General features: G+C 57.8%; 1 protein-coding gene across 1 annotated transcript in view; it reads left to right on the top strand.

The window, feature by feature from the left end:
* COL11A2 (collagen type XI alpha 2 chain) overlaps positions 1–15006 on the top strand; it is a 29884-nt gene that overhangs the window by 1473 nt on the left and 13405 nt on the right. Inside the window, exons 2-26 of the mRNA XM_075553847.1 lie at positions 2289–2438; positions 2570–2780; positions 3449–3611; positions 5100–5291; positions 6899–6961; positions 9988–10047; positions 10167–10208; positions 10419–10481; positions 10808–10882; positions 11532–11618; positions 11883–11939; positions 12103–12156; positions 12248–12301; positions 12411–12464; positions 12556–12609; positions 12840–12893; positions 12975–13019; positions 13136–13189; positions 13613–13657; positions 13821–13874; positions 14011–14055; positions 14185–14238; positions 14412–14456; positions 14668–14721; positions 14838–14882. Coding sequence (XP_075409962.1) covers positions 2289–2438; positions 2570–2780; positions 3449–3611; positions 5100–5291; positions 6899–6961; positions 9988–10047; positions 10167–10208; positions 10419–10481; positions 10808–10882; positions 11532–11618; positions 11883–11939; positions 12103–12156; positions 12248–12301; positions 12411–12464; positions 12556–12609; positions 12840–12893; positions 12975–13019; positions 13136–13189; positions 13613–13657; positions 13821–13874; positions 14011–14055; positions 14185–14238; positions 14412–14456; positions 14668–14721; positions 14838–14882 — 1874 coding nt within the window. The remainder of the gene's footprint in view (positions 1–2288; positions 2439–2569; positions 2781–3448; positions 3612–5099; positions 5292–6898; positions 6962–9987; positions 10048–10166; positions 10209–10418; positions 10482–10807; positions 10883–11531; positions 11619–11882; positions 11940–12102; positions 12157–12247; positions 12302–12410; positions 12465–12555; positions 12610–12839; positions 12894–12974; positions 13020–13135; positions 13190–13612; positions 13658–13820; positions 13875–14010; positions 14056–14184; positions 14239–14411; positions 14457–14667; positions 14722–14837; positions 14883–15006) is intronic.

The following is a 15006-nucleotide window of genomic DNA, read 5'->3' as shown; positions in this document are numbered from 1 at the left end:
GGTTTCCCGGCTCCTGGACTCAAAGGGCCTTTTTTCTCTCTGCCTGCTCCACCTCACCCACCCCACCCCGCTCTGCTCTCCCGACGGCTCTGGCCCCTGCCCTGCCCCACACTTCCATGAAAGTTTGCCTGGAACTCTTGTTGGGAATCCTCCCCTACCCCCCCACCCCACACACACACTCTGGAGCTGATGATATGCATCTGTGGGCCAGTGAGGGAGAGGCGCCTTCCAGGCACCTTCCACTTTGAGCCCCAGCAAGTTGAGTCCCAGGTGCACTGACTGGTGGCCTGGGATTGGATTCATTAGATGGTAGGCGGTGGGGCAGAGTCCAGGTTCCAGGTGTGGGGAGCTAGCCTGGGTTTGGGGCAAGGAAGCTGATGAGATCCACAGATGTGTGGCTCGGGGCCCTGGCCCTGCTCCAGCCCCCTCGTGGCAGCATCAGGCTCCCCCTCCCCACAGCCCATCTCCCAGTGCAGGGGGCACAGGCTCCTGAGGCAGCTCTTTCTGGCCTCCCCTGCCCCAACGTAGCCAGCATCAGTGTCCCCACCTCCCCAACAGGCTGCCTCCCTGTTCCCTCCCTGGTACCCCCCCTCCCTTTGCCCCTGCCCCTCCTGTGCCCAGCATGATCGATTGTCCAGATGTTGTTTGTGCTGGAGCAGAGGGATAGAGGCCAGAGACCCAGAGATATGGAGAGGGAGTGAGAGAGGAGAAAGAGCAAAACTGAGCAGAATGTGAGGGTCATGGGGGAGCAAAAGGGACAAGGAAGAGGAAAAGCCAACAGATACAGAGAAAGGAAAAAGGAGGGAGCATTGAGTGAAGTGTTTCCCCCGACGTGAAGTGTCCCTCCCGCTCAGGGTTGCTGGCCACAGGACGACTCCTTCCTCTCTCATTCACACACACTCACCTCCCTCCAAAGTTCCTCTCTCACCTTCTGAATTGCTTTGGCCCGTTTGGGAGCCTTCGCGGTGTAATGGTTACAGCCTGGGCCGCGATCCCGGAAGGTCAGCAGTTCGAAACGACCATAGGAGAAAGACGGGGCTTTCTACTCCTAGCAACAGCAGCAGGGGCCGGTCTACCCTGCCCTACAGGGCTGCTGTGGGCTGGCACCGACCCGATGGCGGTGATTGTCAAGTTGATTCCATGCAGACAGTTCTTAGGAGAAGACCTTGGCTAATCAAGCTAAGCTACTCTTTAGGTTTCAGGAGCCTGGTGACGTCGTGGGTGGTGGATTGGACTGTTAGCCCAGTGGAACAAGGTGTGACCCACCCAACACCCCAGCTGTTCGGTGGGAGAAGGACAAGGCTCTCTCCCCTGAAAGACTGGCAGCCTCGGAGACCCCGGGCCAGCTGTCCTGTCTTCTAGGGCTACCCTGCGTCAGGACGGACTGGCAGGCAGTGGGTTTGGGTGTGGGTTTGTTCAGGTCTAAGATGACTTCAGGGGTATGTTTAAAACTTATCTCAAGGTCATAGTTGCAGGGGCCGTCCATTCCCCATGAACTCATGAACCTTTGACATTCTGTTCTCCCCCCACACCCCCAATTCTTGGTCAGGATTCTTCTATGGAGTCTTTGACCGAAATGTGCAGTCACCGTTGTTGGCCACACCCGATCCTGGACTCGTGGCAGGGAGTCGGTTGTCCTGTGGCTAGTTGGCCCCAGCCTCCTATCCACCTCCTCTCCCTGACCCTCGCGAATGGAGGCCATGTGCTGGGCCTCTTACAAGTTTTTCAGACACCAGGGAGTATGCACTTGGAGGTAGAAAGGGAGCTTGTTAGAGGCCAACTCACTGAGATGTCCATGAACCATGACCCCAGGCCTCCACACCAAGGAGCCCAATCCCGTAAGACGTTGAGTTTGTACATTAGCAGCCTCAGCAGCTGGTCTTTTTTTTTTGTAACTATATCACACAACGTTTGCCAATTACACTTTCTACAGGTGTCCAATTTACTGACAGCAATTAGGACCATCTGTTTTGCAGCGCTACCTTTTATCAGTGAGACAGCCTCCTGGGACGGTTGTGTCACCTTAACCTCTCAGTTTCCACTCCACCCCCACCTCTGGTAACCACGCATAAACTTAGGTGCCTGTGAGAGAGTAGAAGAGACCGGTTGCTAGGTTAAGCTGAGATAGGAGAGAGTAAGGGAGGGGACACTGGCAGGGAAAGGACAGGACTTGAGGACCTGCTGGTGATACGCTGCAGTCCCTCCGGTGACGGTGACTCCACGTAACCCCTTTCTGATGCTCCCCCTGAGGGCAGCCCCCTCCCTCTGACCCTCCTGGATTCTCCCAGGTGCCGCCCGTGTGGATGTGCTCCGGGCCTTGAGGTTCCCCTCTCTCCCTGATGGGGTCCGGAGGACAAGAGGCATCTGTCCAGCTGATGTGGCCTACCGAATTTCCCGCCCCGCCCAGCTCAGTGCCCCAACCCGGCAGCTCTTCCCAGGTAGGGGTCACCCAGGATAGGCCGAGAGGGCTGGAGGTGGCCATCCATCCTGGCGGGACGCCAGCAGGGGAGGGGCCTTGGGCTCTCATGGGCTTCTTATTCCACCTGCGCATGTCTCTCTTGGGTACCAGGAGGTGTCCCCAAAGATTTCTCTCTGCTGGCGGTTGTCCGGACCCGGCCTGGCCTCCAGGCTCCGTTCCTGACACTCTACAGTGCCCAGGGCATCCGGCAGCTGGGCCTGGAGCTCGGCCGACCTCTCCGCTTCCTGTACGAGGACCAGACGGGGCGACCTCAACCCCTAGCTCAACCGGTCTTCCGAGGTATCAACCTGGCAGATGGCAAGTAAGTCTGGTCTGGCTGTCCCCCACTTCCCGGAGAGCCCCCCTTTGATGATAGAATTGTGAGCTTCAGGCGACAGAATGATCTCCTGGTGCTTGGTGCACTGTACACACTCAGTAAGCGATGTGAGTACTTGAGGGGGAAGGATTTGGTCATTTCCTTCTGTGACGATTTACGGCCCAGAAGAGCTTGTGAGCCCGTCGGCTCTGTCCCACAGGGCAGCTCTGAGTTGAGGGGACTCGACTCGATGGCTGGAGCGTGGTTTTGGTGTTACGATTTCTAGCCGGCCCTGGGGGTTCCAGAATAGAATCCTTGCTTTCCACGAGTTTGGCCAACTCACGTCATGTGCAGCCATCGCATGTCAGTGGAGGCTTTCACGTTGCTATGGAAGCAGCGCTTCCAGATCAAGGTGGTCTACAGAGAAAAGTCGGTCAATTGACCTCTGTAGATCAGAGCTCAGCAGTCTGATCTGTGACCGCCGCGGGGTCGTCTTCTGTCTGCTGCGCTCGGGGCTGCCATGAACCCAGGGCCGGCTGCAGTCATCACATGACAGCAAGTGTGGTGGCAACTACTGTGAACAGTGGTTTCGCCGCTTCCATCAAGCCCCCCCCCCCTTACCCCGACCCTACTGATTTTCAGACAGTCACTTGCCCCTCTTCCTCCACGACCAGGTGGCACCATGTGGCTGTGGCCGTGAAGGGCCAATCCGTCACTGTCATTGTTGACTGCAAAAAACGAGTCACCCGGCCCCTGCCCCGAAGTGCCCGCCCCGTGCTGGACACCAGTGGAGTGGTCATCTTTGGTGCGCGGATCCTGGATGAGGAGGTCTTTGAGGTGAGCTGAGCAAGGAGAGGGGGGAACCAGCTTCTGCTCTCGTGCATTACGTCCATGCCCTTCTACCCTAGCACGCCGTCCTCTCACTTCCTGTGACTCTGTGTCTTCCCTCTTGAGTGCATATTTGCACTTCTTGTTGTCTCCAGCTCAATTTTCTCTTTAGGAAAACTAGGTGCCCACTACATGGCAGGTCTGTGCACGGCCAGGTATTCTGTTGCTCAGGCTATGCCAACTCGCCCATCCATCCATTTAGACCATCAACATACCTATCTAAGCGTCCCTTCCTCCCATGCGTTCATGCATGCGTTCTCTAGCACTCACCCAATCGCCACCCATTCATCTGTTCACCACTGATCCACCCATTTTTCTGATCTGCCACTCTTCCTTCCTGCAATTCATCCATCGAACTGTCTGTCTGTCTGTCCATCTGTCTTCTTCAACCCAGCTACCCCTTCACTCATCTGTCCACCCACCTATCCTTCCACTTCCTCAATCACCCCTTCAGCCCACTCCTCCACCTCCTCATACAACCACTCACCATTTATCCAACTATGTACATTTTCGTTCTTATCCACCTGCCTACCGCACAAGCTTCCCATTCCCCTGAACTTCCACCGATTGCCTTCAGAATACTTGTAGACAGCTTCATTAAACTGACCATCCACGAAGCCACTCATTCAGTCATGCCGTCCAGCCTCCCACCCCATCCACCCACTCAGCTACCTTGCACCCCACCAATTAATCCATCTAGGGAGCCCACCTATCGATTGACCCTTTCACCTGTTCACTCACCTGTCCACCCACAAAGGCAGGCAGGTCCTCACCCTCCAACCAGCCAGTCAACATTCTGTGACCATCTACTGGCCTGATGACAGAGGGACCATTGAGGATCTCTGTCATTCCACGCAGCTCCCAGTCTGTCTCTGTGCCCGACACAGTCTCCCTCCACCACAGGACAAGGCACAGTACACGGTGGGCCTCGTGTAGGCAAAACGCATGCCAACGGGGATTCAGAAACAAGGTCCCCTCTCTCATCTCCCGTGATTCTGAGCATCCTCTCCATCACTGCCAATGGCAGGTCCAGGCGGCAGCTAGGCCTGGGCCATTCTTTGCTGCAGGCCTCTGTGAAAAGCTGTACTAGTCATCACAAGGGGCCGTTACAAGGGGCACTGTGTTGACCTTGGGGTTGGAAGGCCTGGGCTCTAGCTCTGGTTCTGGAGCTGCGAGTGGCCCATCGCCATTGCCTCCTGGGCCTCCCTGAGTGGAATGCTTCTGAGAAAGGGATCTGAAAGGTCCTTGCCCGACTTCCATGAACTCGTGGATGAGGAGGTTCCTGGGAAGACGGAAACAAGCTGTACGTTTGGGAGAACGGATAATGGCCTTGTCCCATTGTTATAGTGTGACCCGGAACCCACCTCTCATCCTTCACGGCTCGGCCTCTCGGCGTCCTCCCTGCCTCCACCGGTTGCTGTCCTTTTCCTCATGTAGGGTGACGTCCAGGAACTTGTCCTTGCTCCTGGGGTTCAAGCTGCCTATGCATCCTGTGAGCAGAAGGAACTGGAGTGTGAAGGGGCCCCGCGGGAGAGACCTCAGAACCAACAGCCTCACAGAGCCCAGAGGTCTCCAAAGAAGCAACCATCCAAACTTCACAGGCCGCAGAACCAGGAACCCCAGCTACAGGTGAGGAGGGAGATAGGAGAGCCCTCAGCCACAGCGTACCTCCGAAGGGAAAGCCATCCAGACACCCTCTCCGGGGGAACTCCCCCACCTGGGGCTCCCATCCTCCTGCCCCCGTGGGCGCCCTCCCCCATCACATTGTCCTCTCCCAGCCACCTCCTTTCCTGGTTCCCCTCCAGCCATCTGTTCATTTTTATTTAGAAGCAGAAAGTGTCCGTATGAAGACGTTACGGCTGTTGTCTCAGCCACTTTCCCTAGACCTATGTCCTGGGGTTTCTCAACCTTTCCTTAAACTAAGTGATCAGGGAGAGAGGAGAGGAGGGCCAGGATTGGGGAGGGCGTTTGGGGGAGTCAGATGGGGAGAGGCAGAGGGGGAGAAAGAAATTGAGGTGTTAAGACCAAGCAGTAGCAGGTAGAGAGGATCCCTAAAAGGTGGTGGATCTGCCAAGTGTGGGCAAGGAAGCCAGCCCCTAGATCTCTGCACACAGAGGTGCGGAGTGAGGGGCTACCATGGGAGGTGGGGGGGGCGGGAGGGAAACTGGTTTGGGTGGGTGCAGATGCTGAGCATGGTCGATGTGGTTTGGGGTCAGTGGTGTGAAGATGGGAGGGCCATTCTCACAAGCATATCTGCTTCTGCCCCACATGTGAGACCTGTTGCCCATGTCCCACCTCTCCCCATCTTTCTCCTGACCACCAACCTCTTCTGTCACCGTCCCCCCCCTGCCTGCCTCCTACTTCCTGTTCTCAAACTTCATGTCACCTGGTTCTTACCTCCCACACTGTCTCTTCACCTCCCTCTTTCCCACCTTTCCCTGCTGAGCCTCCAAACACCCGACCCCCTTCCTACCTGCCCCCCTCCCTATTTCCTCAACCCCAGCCCACTGAGTTGCTCTCCTATGACTACGAGCCCCCCTATTACGATGAGATGACTCCGGGGACGACCCCTGATTATCAGGTAAACTTGAGGGACCCCTTCATGTCTCACTTTCCATCTACCATCCCTGACAAACGTCGACGGTGACATCTTCCTGCTGTCCCCAGTCTATGGGAGAGATGCCCTTTTACATAGGTGGTGGTGGGGGCCTATGCACTTACTGCCCCTTCCCATGTCTCTCTACTGCAGCGGTCCCGGAGCCCCAACCACAAGGCTTCCCCTTCCCCCAGGGGCCGCCGGGCCCCTCCCCGAAAGCCCACCCCACCTGCCAAGAGGTCATCAGCCCGGCAGGCACCCCCTTCAGCAGGCCGGAGGCCCTCCAGGGTTGGGGGATCCAGCCCAGCACGGGGTCAGCCTCCTCCCTCCCGGCGCCCAGCTCGACGGGCAGCTCCCCTCGCTGCCCGGGGCCCCTCCAGGACCAGAGGCACTGGTTACCGGCAGGTAGAGCCGGGGCATCCAGATCTCTGCTCCCAAACGCCTAACGCCCGGAGAATCCTTCTCCCTAAACTGTCCCACTCTTACGGGGTTGCAAGATCTGAGATTTCCCCCCACCCCCCAGCATGGGACAAACGCTGCCCTCGGTGGGCATGCTGCTTTGCCTCCCTTAGGCTAACTGCTCCATCCTTCCTCTTTCCTACCCATGCTCCTCTGCTCCTTTCCCTCCCCTTGGGGTTAGGACCCCATCCCAGTGGAAGAAGGACGAATGCCGGAAGCAAGCCCTTTTCCATCCCCTGAGGAGGTAACTCCACCCCCTGCCCTCGGCCCAGCGGGAGGCCAGGGCTGTCTAGCACCCACTCTCCTGGTCCAAGTGATCTTGAGTGAACGCCTCCTCTGGCCGGGGGGCTCTTCTGTTTGTCATGTTCATTTGTGATCGGCTGTCTGTCTTCTGGTCCCGTCAGACCTGTGGATGCGCTTGCCTCTGAGTGTGGCTACCACTTCCCTGCCCCCCAATTGTCCGTGTTTGTGCCCAGCCTTCTTTGATCCCCGAGTGACTTCTTCTCCATATCAGTGTCAAACGGCCACGCCCTGTTGGCCTTCATTCCATGCTCAGGAACCAGTTTCTGCTAGACATTGCCACTTTTCCGCCTCCCTCTGACTCCCTACCAGTCGCTTTATTGTTTCCTGGGCTCTTTTGGCTCTCCTGTGTCCATGGACTGTCCAGTCTGCGTCCAGCCCTCCGGCCACCCTTCTTGTCGTCTCCCGTCTTCCCCACTGGCCCATGGTTTTGGAACCCCCTCCCCGTGTTGAACCTTGGATGCCCATTTCCGTCTGATGTGGCCCTGCTTTTCTTGGGACTCCAGGCTCACTTACCCACAGGCTTTGGGGTTAGAAGGTGTCACCTTTTGGGGTCCCTGGAAAGTTTCCTCTCAGCCCTAATGCCCCATCTACCTCCTCTCCCTCCCCTTCTCTCCCACTGGGAAGGACCAGACAGATCTCCAGGTGCCCCCCACAGCTGACAGGCTCCAGGCAGAGGAATATGGGGAGGGTGGCACAGATGCCCCTCAGGGGCCCTACGATTACACCTATGGCTATGGGCATGATTACCGGGAGGAGACTGAGCTCGGCCCCGCCCTCCCCGCGGAGACAGCCCACTCAGGAGCCGTAAGTGCCGGGAGCCCCCACCCATGCTTGACTTTTGGTGGGAGGACCTGCAGCGTCGCTTCCTGTCCCCTCCACGATTGTCTTTGGTTGGCTGGCTCTCTCTGTCCATACAGAACGCCCGAGAAGACGACTTCTTGCTTTTCCTTGCTTTTCGCCTCAGCTGTGACTCCTGTGGACGTTTCGGTATTACATATATGTGTTTTAAATCCTGTGATTCACTTCCTATCCTTCTTGGCCACTGCCTTCCTGTCCCAGTTCAGCTCCCATTTCAAATACCGTTTGGCCCGTCAGCTCTAACCTGATACTCATGTCCAGTCTGTCTCCAGCATTTTTTTTGGGTGAAATCGTTGTGCCAAATGATCTGATTCTGTGTGTTGCCCTTTGACCCAGCCACCACGTTCCTGTCTGTCCCTATCCGTCCTCTTCCAGCCATGGCACCCGTGGGTTTGTGACTGTGCCCGACAGGGTCCCCGAACCCCGCAGTTATGTCTGTGTTTTATTTTCCGTGCTGTCTTGTGTGAAGATGCCCTCGAGGCAATTCCTGTGCGTGTGTCCGTTCATCCACATGGGTTGCTCTCGCAGCCCCTTTGTGTGTCCTCGGCTGAGCCTTTGTTTTCTGGAAGACTCGCCGGCCACCGTCGCGATTCCCTTTCCCAGAGCCACTTTCCCTCCGTGTGGGGGGACTTCTTTCTCCTCTTGGGTACTGTACCCATGTTGTTGGAGATCCACTTCCGGGATCCTTTTTCTCTTGGCTGCTTCCTGTCTGTCCAGGCGCTTCCTGTTGGTGCAGTCCGGCTTCTTACTGGCTTGGCCGGGTTTGATTTTGCTTGGCCTTGGCCTCATTCTTGCGTCCAAGTAGTTTTCCCTTTGTTCCGCGCCCCTCGTTTGTCTTGTGTGTCTTCAGCCACTTCCTGCCGGTTGGGGTCGTTCATGTTCTCCCCCTCCTCTCCCTCCCAACCCCCCTTCATCTTTTGCCTGCTTTGTAGCATTGGCTGCCTGTCCCTCCCGCACACCCCTTCTCTAACATTGCGACCCTCGACCCTCGGCTGCCTTTGAAGGAATGCTACTTACGGGATATTCGGGGCTGATGTGGAATGTGAGAGCGTTTGGACACTGATCCTTACTGTTTTGTGAAGGTCGAGGGGCATATTCTGGAGAAGGTCGATGGTGGGGGGGGCATGGGGGGCACTGAGGTCGAAGGCTCTTCATTCTATCTGCCCTTGTCTTGATTCTGCCCTTGGGGTTGGGTATCTTCATGGGGAGCGTGGGGGTTGGTGGAGGGAGCAAGCAGGTGGGCTTGGGGTAGGAGTGAGGGGCAAGGGCGAGGTCAGGGCCCAGACTGGGGAGGAAATCAAGGTACCTGAGGGATTGGTGGGCCACTTCTTACACAGGAGACTTTCTGTGCACGGGGGGGGGGGGAGGCGGGGGGTAGGGTTTCCTTCCTGCAGTTAAAGTTTCCATAGGTTTGCATTGATCTGATTCTCATGGCCCTCGCAGCCCCACAGCCTCACTACTCCCCCATAAAAATATGCCCACCATTTTAGAGAGAGTCTTTCGTGGTACGCTGGGGGGAAGGGTGAGAATTTTAACGCCTCTCAGGATCCAGTGCCGTCTGGGGGGCAGAATGAGGGTTTCCAAAAGAAGATCCCGGAAGGTTTGGAGGTTGGGATCCAGGAAGATCTGGAGGTTGGGATCCAGGATGGTCTGGAGGTTGGGATCCAGGAAGGTCTGGAGATTGGGATCCAGGAAGGTCTGAAGGTTGGGATCCAGGAAGGTCTGGAGATTGGGATCCAGGAAGGTCTGGAGATTGGGATCCAGGAAGGTCTGGAGATTGGGATCCAGGAAGGTTTGGAGGTTGGGATCCAGGAAGGTCTGGAGGTTGGGATCCAGGAAGGTCTGGAGGCATAGCTGAAGTAGGCTCTGGGGAGATGAAGAGGGCTGCGTTTGCTGAGATGGGCTGAACAGATGAGCTGATTTGGAATTGAGGGTGTGCTGAGGTCTCCTGGCCAGCCCTGGGGGCTCTGTGAATGTTTGGAATTGTGAGTAGGACTGGGGTGATATGGGGAGGCCCTGGGGAGGAAAGTGGGAGTTGGGATGGGGGCCATCCTGGTGTTCTGGCTGCTCACAGGCCCCGCTGGGGGGTTACATGTGTGTCTCCCTCAGGCTGCCCATGGACCCCGAGGAATAAAGGGAGAGAAAGGGGAACCTGCTGCGATGGAGCCTGTAAGTCATGCTTGTCAGTCAGCTGGGGCAATGGAAGGAAGACAGGGAAGTGAAGCTCAGGGGCGGGACTAATGGGTGTTAGCCCTCTAGCCTCTGACTTTGAATCTTTCACTCTACAGGGGATGCTGGTGGAGGGGCCACCTGGCCCAGAAGGCCCTGCAGTAAGTTCAGCCATGACCCCTCAGTCCCTGTTCTTTGCCCAAAGACAGTCCGGATGTGCGACGGGGCCCTCTTCGCATCGACCCAGATCTCCTCTTTCCTTCCTCCTCCTCCTCTGAATTCTGGAACTCTCTCCCAGATCTCCCCAGAGCCCTCTCAGCCACGTATCCTTTTTCCACACACCTCTGACCTCTTTCCCTTTTGTTCCTCAGGGACTGACTGGTCCCCCTGGCATCCAGGGGAACCCAGGCCCAGTTGGAGACCCTGGCGAGAGGGTAAGAGAGTGTCCTGATCAGAGGGGCTGAAGGGGGGCTTCAAGGACCCAACAGGAGACTACTAGGCGGAGTCATTCCTTGTTGGTTGGCTGGTCATTGGCCGAGGGGGATGTGGTGCCCCCAGACAGAGAGGAGGGTAGACGTTGGCTGGAGGGGTGCGTGTGCAGTCTGGTGCCACACCCTTGCTTTGCTGCACAGGGGCCCTGTTCAGGAGAGACCTTGGAGAGTCCACGCTTCGCTTATTTATTTTAGCGAGCTTTAGAAACGCCAAGAGCATCACGTCTCCCTCGTGTCACCGCATCCTTCCCATTCTCTCTTCTCCCCAGGGCCCCCCTGGCCGAGCAGGGCTCCCCGGATCAGATGGGGCCCCCGGTCCTCCTGGCACCTCGCTCATGCTCCCAGTGAGTTGTCTTCGGGGCTTGAGGGGAAGATGACGGGGAAACCCCCCGGGGAATGGCGTTACATGATCAAGAACCAGAGTGTCCGGGAATTGTGGGAGAGTCTCTGGGGACTGTCTGGTTTGGGGGACTCGCTTGGTCGTGTAGAACCAACTATGAATCTTCTAAAACCAACCCTAGCTTACCTAGAAGCAGGCAGCAAACAACATTTTAGGAGATCTAAAGTCACAGGAGTGGCCCTGGTGGCCTCGTTGGTTAGGCGTTGGGAGACCAGCCACAAGGGCAGGAGTTTGGGCCCAGCAGCCACTCTGGGAAAAGACCGGATGAGACTTGCTGCACGGGACTGTCTGGGGAGCCCTCTGCAGGGTTCCTATGAATCAGACTCGCCTCGTGGCTGTGGGGTGGCTTTGGGGAGACTCTGTGGAAGAGGGCCTAGAGACTGGGCAGGAGTTGAGTCTTCTGAAAACTTGGCAGTCTTCTAGAACCCGATGGAAGAGTGGCAGGAAGACAGGAAGGGTGTTCCAGAATGGGGGTGGGGGCACGGCTCTTGCAGAAATGTGAGATGAAGCCTCTGGCTGGGAGGGACACATGGATTTTTCTGGAAGGATACCTGGGCCTCTTGCCTCTCTCTGACTCCCTTTCCCACCTCTAGTTCCGCTTCGGCAGTAGTGCCGGGGACAAAGGCCCTGTGGTGGCAGCCCAGGAGGCTCAGGCCCAGGCAATCCTGCAGCAGGCTCGGGTAAGTCAGGGTTGGGGAGTGGGGTCTCATGTTGGGGAGCATGGTGGGAAGGAAAGCTTCTCAGAGGGGCCTGGAGGGATGGGGATGGGTGGGAATGATGACCATCAGCAGCTCCAGGTCAGGTTGAGACAGAGAGGGAAGGCTACGGAGCAGGTGAAGCAGTTGAAGGGGAGCAGGGAGCAGGTGGGTGATTTGGACAGGGTACTGGGACTGGGGACTCCCCAGGAGCCTCTTCCTCAGCCCTGCTGTCTCCTGCTCCCCTAGCTGGCGCTCCGGGGCCCCCCTGGCCCCATGGGATACACAGGCCGCCCTGGACCCTTGGTGAGTGAGTGGGTTTGGCAGTAGGCAATTGTGTGTGTGTGTGTGTGTGTACATTTCTGCAAAGGGGTCAGGGTGACGTGTCATGGTTTTGTTTGGGGAGGGACTGGAGAGGTCATTGTCAAGAGTAGCCTTCAATGCGGCCACCTTCTCGTCTTTCTGACAGGGACACCCTGGAAGTCCTGGCCTAAAGGGAGAATCTGGAGACCTGGGGCCTCAGGTGACCACCCTCATGACATCTGGTCTCTAACTCAACGCGGCCCCCTGCATCTGCATCTATTGACCCCCACCTCTCTCTCCCCCACAACCAGGGCCCGAGAGGACCCCAGGGCCTCACAGGACCTCCTGGAAAAGCCGGCCGGAGAGTGAGTGGCCCAGGGAGCAGGATGAAAGGGGGCGGGGATGGGGACGACAGGGATGGGGCATGGAGGGCTGGACCTGGGCTTGTGTTGACACTTTTCTGGCTCCTCCCAGGGCCGGGCTGGGGCCGACGGAGCCCGAGGGATGCCGGGAGAAACCGGAGTGAAGGTAATGGGGGCATCTGTGTTGATTTCTTGTTTCATAACCGAGCCCCCTCACTTCCCTGGGCCCTCACTCTGGCTGCCTCTCCCCGCTCCAGGGTGACCGAGGTTTTGACGGACTCCCAGGTCTGCCTGGGGAGAAAGGACATAGGGTGAGTGCACTGGGCAATAGGGGGTTGGGGGGTAGGTTGTAGGATTGTAGGGGGTGGGAGAGGTAGAGGGTCTCAAGGTAAAGGAAGGAATCTGTGGGGTCCCAGCAGGGGCTGGATGAAGATGAATGTAATTAGCTGGCAGCTGAAGAAGGTCCTTGTCCCCTGTGTTGGGGCTCTGAGGCCCCTCCCTGTCCTTTGATTCCCCCCACTCACCCCACCCTGCTTTCCAGGGAGAGACTGGTACCCAGGGCCTCGCTGGGCCCCCAGGCGAGGATGGAGAGCGGGTAAGTGTGAGTGGAAAGAGGAGGCCATGTCTGGGGGAGGTCTGAGGGGAAGGAATGTTCCACACGGCCTTCCTCCTGCAGGGAGACGATGGAGAGATTGGACCTCGGGGGCTGCCTGGAGAGTCGGTGAGTGGCCTGAGGTCGGGTAGGATGGGGGCTTTGGGGATGCCAAGGGAGGGACAGGGGCATAAAGAGACACCTTCTCTCATGCATGCTGTCTCTTCCCCCCACCCTGAACACAGGGACCTCGAGGTCTCCTTGGCCCCAAGGGCCCCCCTGGTATTCCTGGACCCCCGGTAAGTGACTCTCCATGACTTCCAATCCTGACCTTACCACCTGACCTCTCCAACTCTCTGTTGTCCATTCTGACACCCCCCCGCCCACACACACACCAGTTTCCATTGGCTGGTTGACCTCTATGAGCCATCCCCACCCCGCCTTCAACTTTCAACCCCAAGTGCCCTCCCAGGACCCATGTGGGGCAATGTGCCAAGGTCCCTGAACTCAGCCAACAGAAATTCTGAAGGAAAACAAAAAGATAACCCACAAGCCCACAGACCTGCAGGGCCACACCCTTCGGGTCGGAGCCAGCTGTTTGTGGTGGCTGGGGACGAACTTGAGGCCTGACAGCTATGTGACTGGGGGACCCACCCTCTGGAATGGCTGGGCTCCCTGGAGCCAGTGCCCCGCCTGCCTGCTCACCCTCCTCTGTGTTTCAGGGAGTCCGAGGCATGGATGGCCCCCACGGGCCGAAAGGGAGCTTGGTGAGTGCCCTCAGCCCTTGACTCCCAAGGGCCCCGCCAAGGGTCCATTTCCTTTGTCCCCAACTTGACCTGCTGCCTGCTCCTTTGCCCTTTTGATAGTCCCTGCTAGGACTGGGCTCCTTGTCCTGGGCTTGCTCTGACCTGCCTGGTTGTCTGTTTCTAGGGACCTCAGGGAGAACCAGGACCTCCTGGACAACAGGGAACCCCTGGGACCCAGGCGAGTGGCCCTGCCTACATCTTCCCAACTCAGTGATCCTCTGGGCTTTTGCAGCGGGCCAGAGTGTGGCTCGCATGATGGGGAGGCTGACTGGGGGAGAGGGTCACCGGCCTGACTCCACTCTCCTGCTGTGTAGGGTCTCCCTGGGCCGCAAGGTGCCATTGGCCCCCATGGAGAGAAGGTAAGTGCCAAGAAGTGGGGGCAGACGCTGTGTTAAGAGTTGGGGCTCAGGGAGGGCCCTTTCTGGCAGGGACTTGAGTGGTCGGAGCTGACCTCTCCCGTGACCCGGAGCCTCCGTGTCTCCCCGCAGGGTCCTCGAGGGAAGCCAGGGTTGCCTGGCATGCCTGGCGCAGATGGACTGCCCGTGAGTGACCTCCTTCCTCTGATTCGCGTTCCTCTTGACCCTGCAGGACAGGGTGTGACCTCTGGGCCCTGAGAGGTCATTGGTGGTGCCTGTTCATGACACCAGGACAATGAGGGTTAGGGAGCGTAGACAAGGCCAGAGGCCAGAGGGCTCACTCTCTCTTCGACCCACAGGGCCACCCTGGGAAGGAAGGTCCTTCTGGAACCAAAGGAAACCAGGTGAGATTTTCCATGCCTCCTCCCACCCACCTAAGGAATCTGCACACAGCCCTCGGGGCCTCAGGATCCTCATGATTCCCAGGTCTCTTTAGTCACACGACTGGTCACAGCTCTCCATCCTCAGGCTCTGAGTCCCTGTCCAGACTCCAGTGTGCTGTCCCCCAGCCTCCCCTGAGATTCCTTTGCTAAAGCTCCCTTTTCCTTCTTCCAGGGGCCATCTGGACCTCAGGGTCCTCTAGGGTACCCAGGACCACGAGGTGTCAAGGTAACTAACCGTCAGGCTCAGGGAGAAGATCAAGAATTGCTGTCGGGGGAGTGAGAGGGAGGTCTCCGGGGCTCAGTCTCTCAGCCCCTCTGATCCCCACCCTCTCAATATCCTAGGGCGTGGACGGAATTCGGGGTCTGAAAGGTCATAAGGGTGAAAAGGTGAGCAGCGTGCCTCCCCACATGTCTTCCCACAAACCTGGTCCCACCTAACATTCCTGCCCATTTCCCTCCCTCCCTCCCTCCCTCCTGTCAGTTCCATGCTGCCCCCAACCTGAAACCTCCC

This window comes from Tenrec ecaudatus, chromosome 7 (genome assembly GCF_050624435.1).
Source record: "Tenrec ecaudatus isolate mTenEca1 chromosome 7, mTenEca1.hap1, whole genome shotgun sequence".
Taxonomy (NCBI): Eukaryota; Metazoa; Chordata; class Mammalia; order Afrosoricida; family Tenrecidae; genus Tenrec; species Tenrec ecaudatus.
This window is presented reverse-complemented; position numbering and strand designations above follow the sequence as displayed.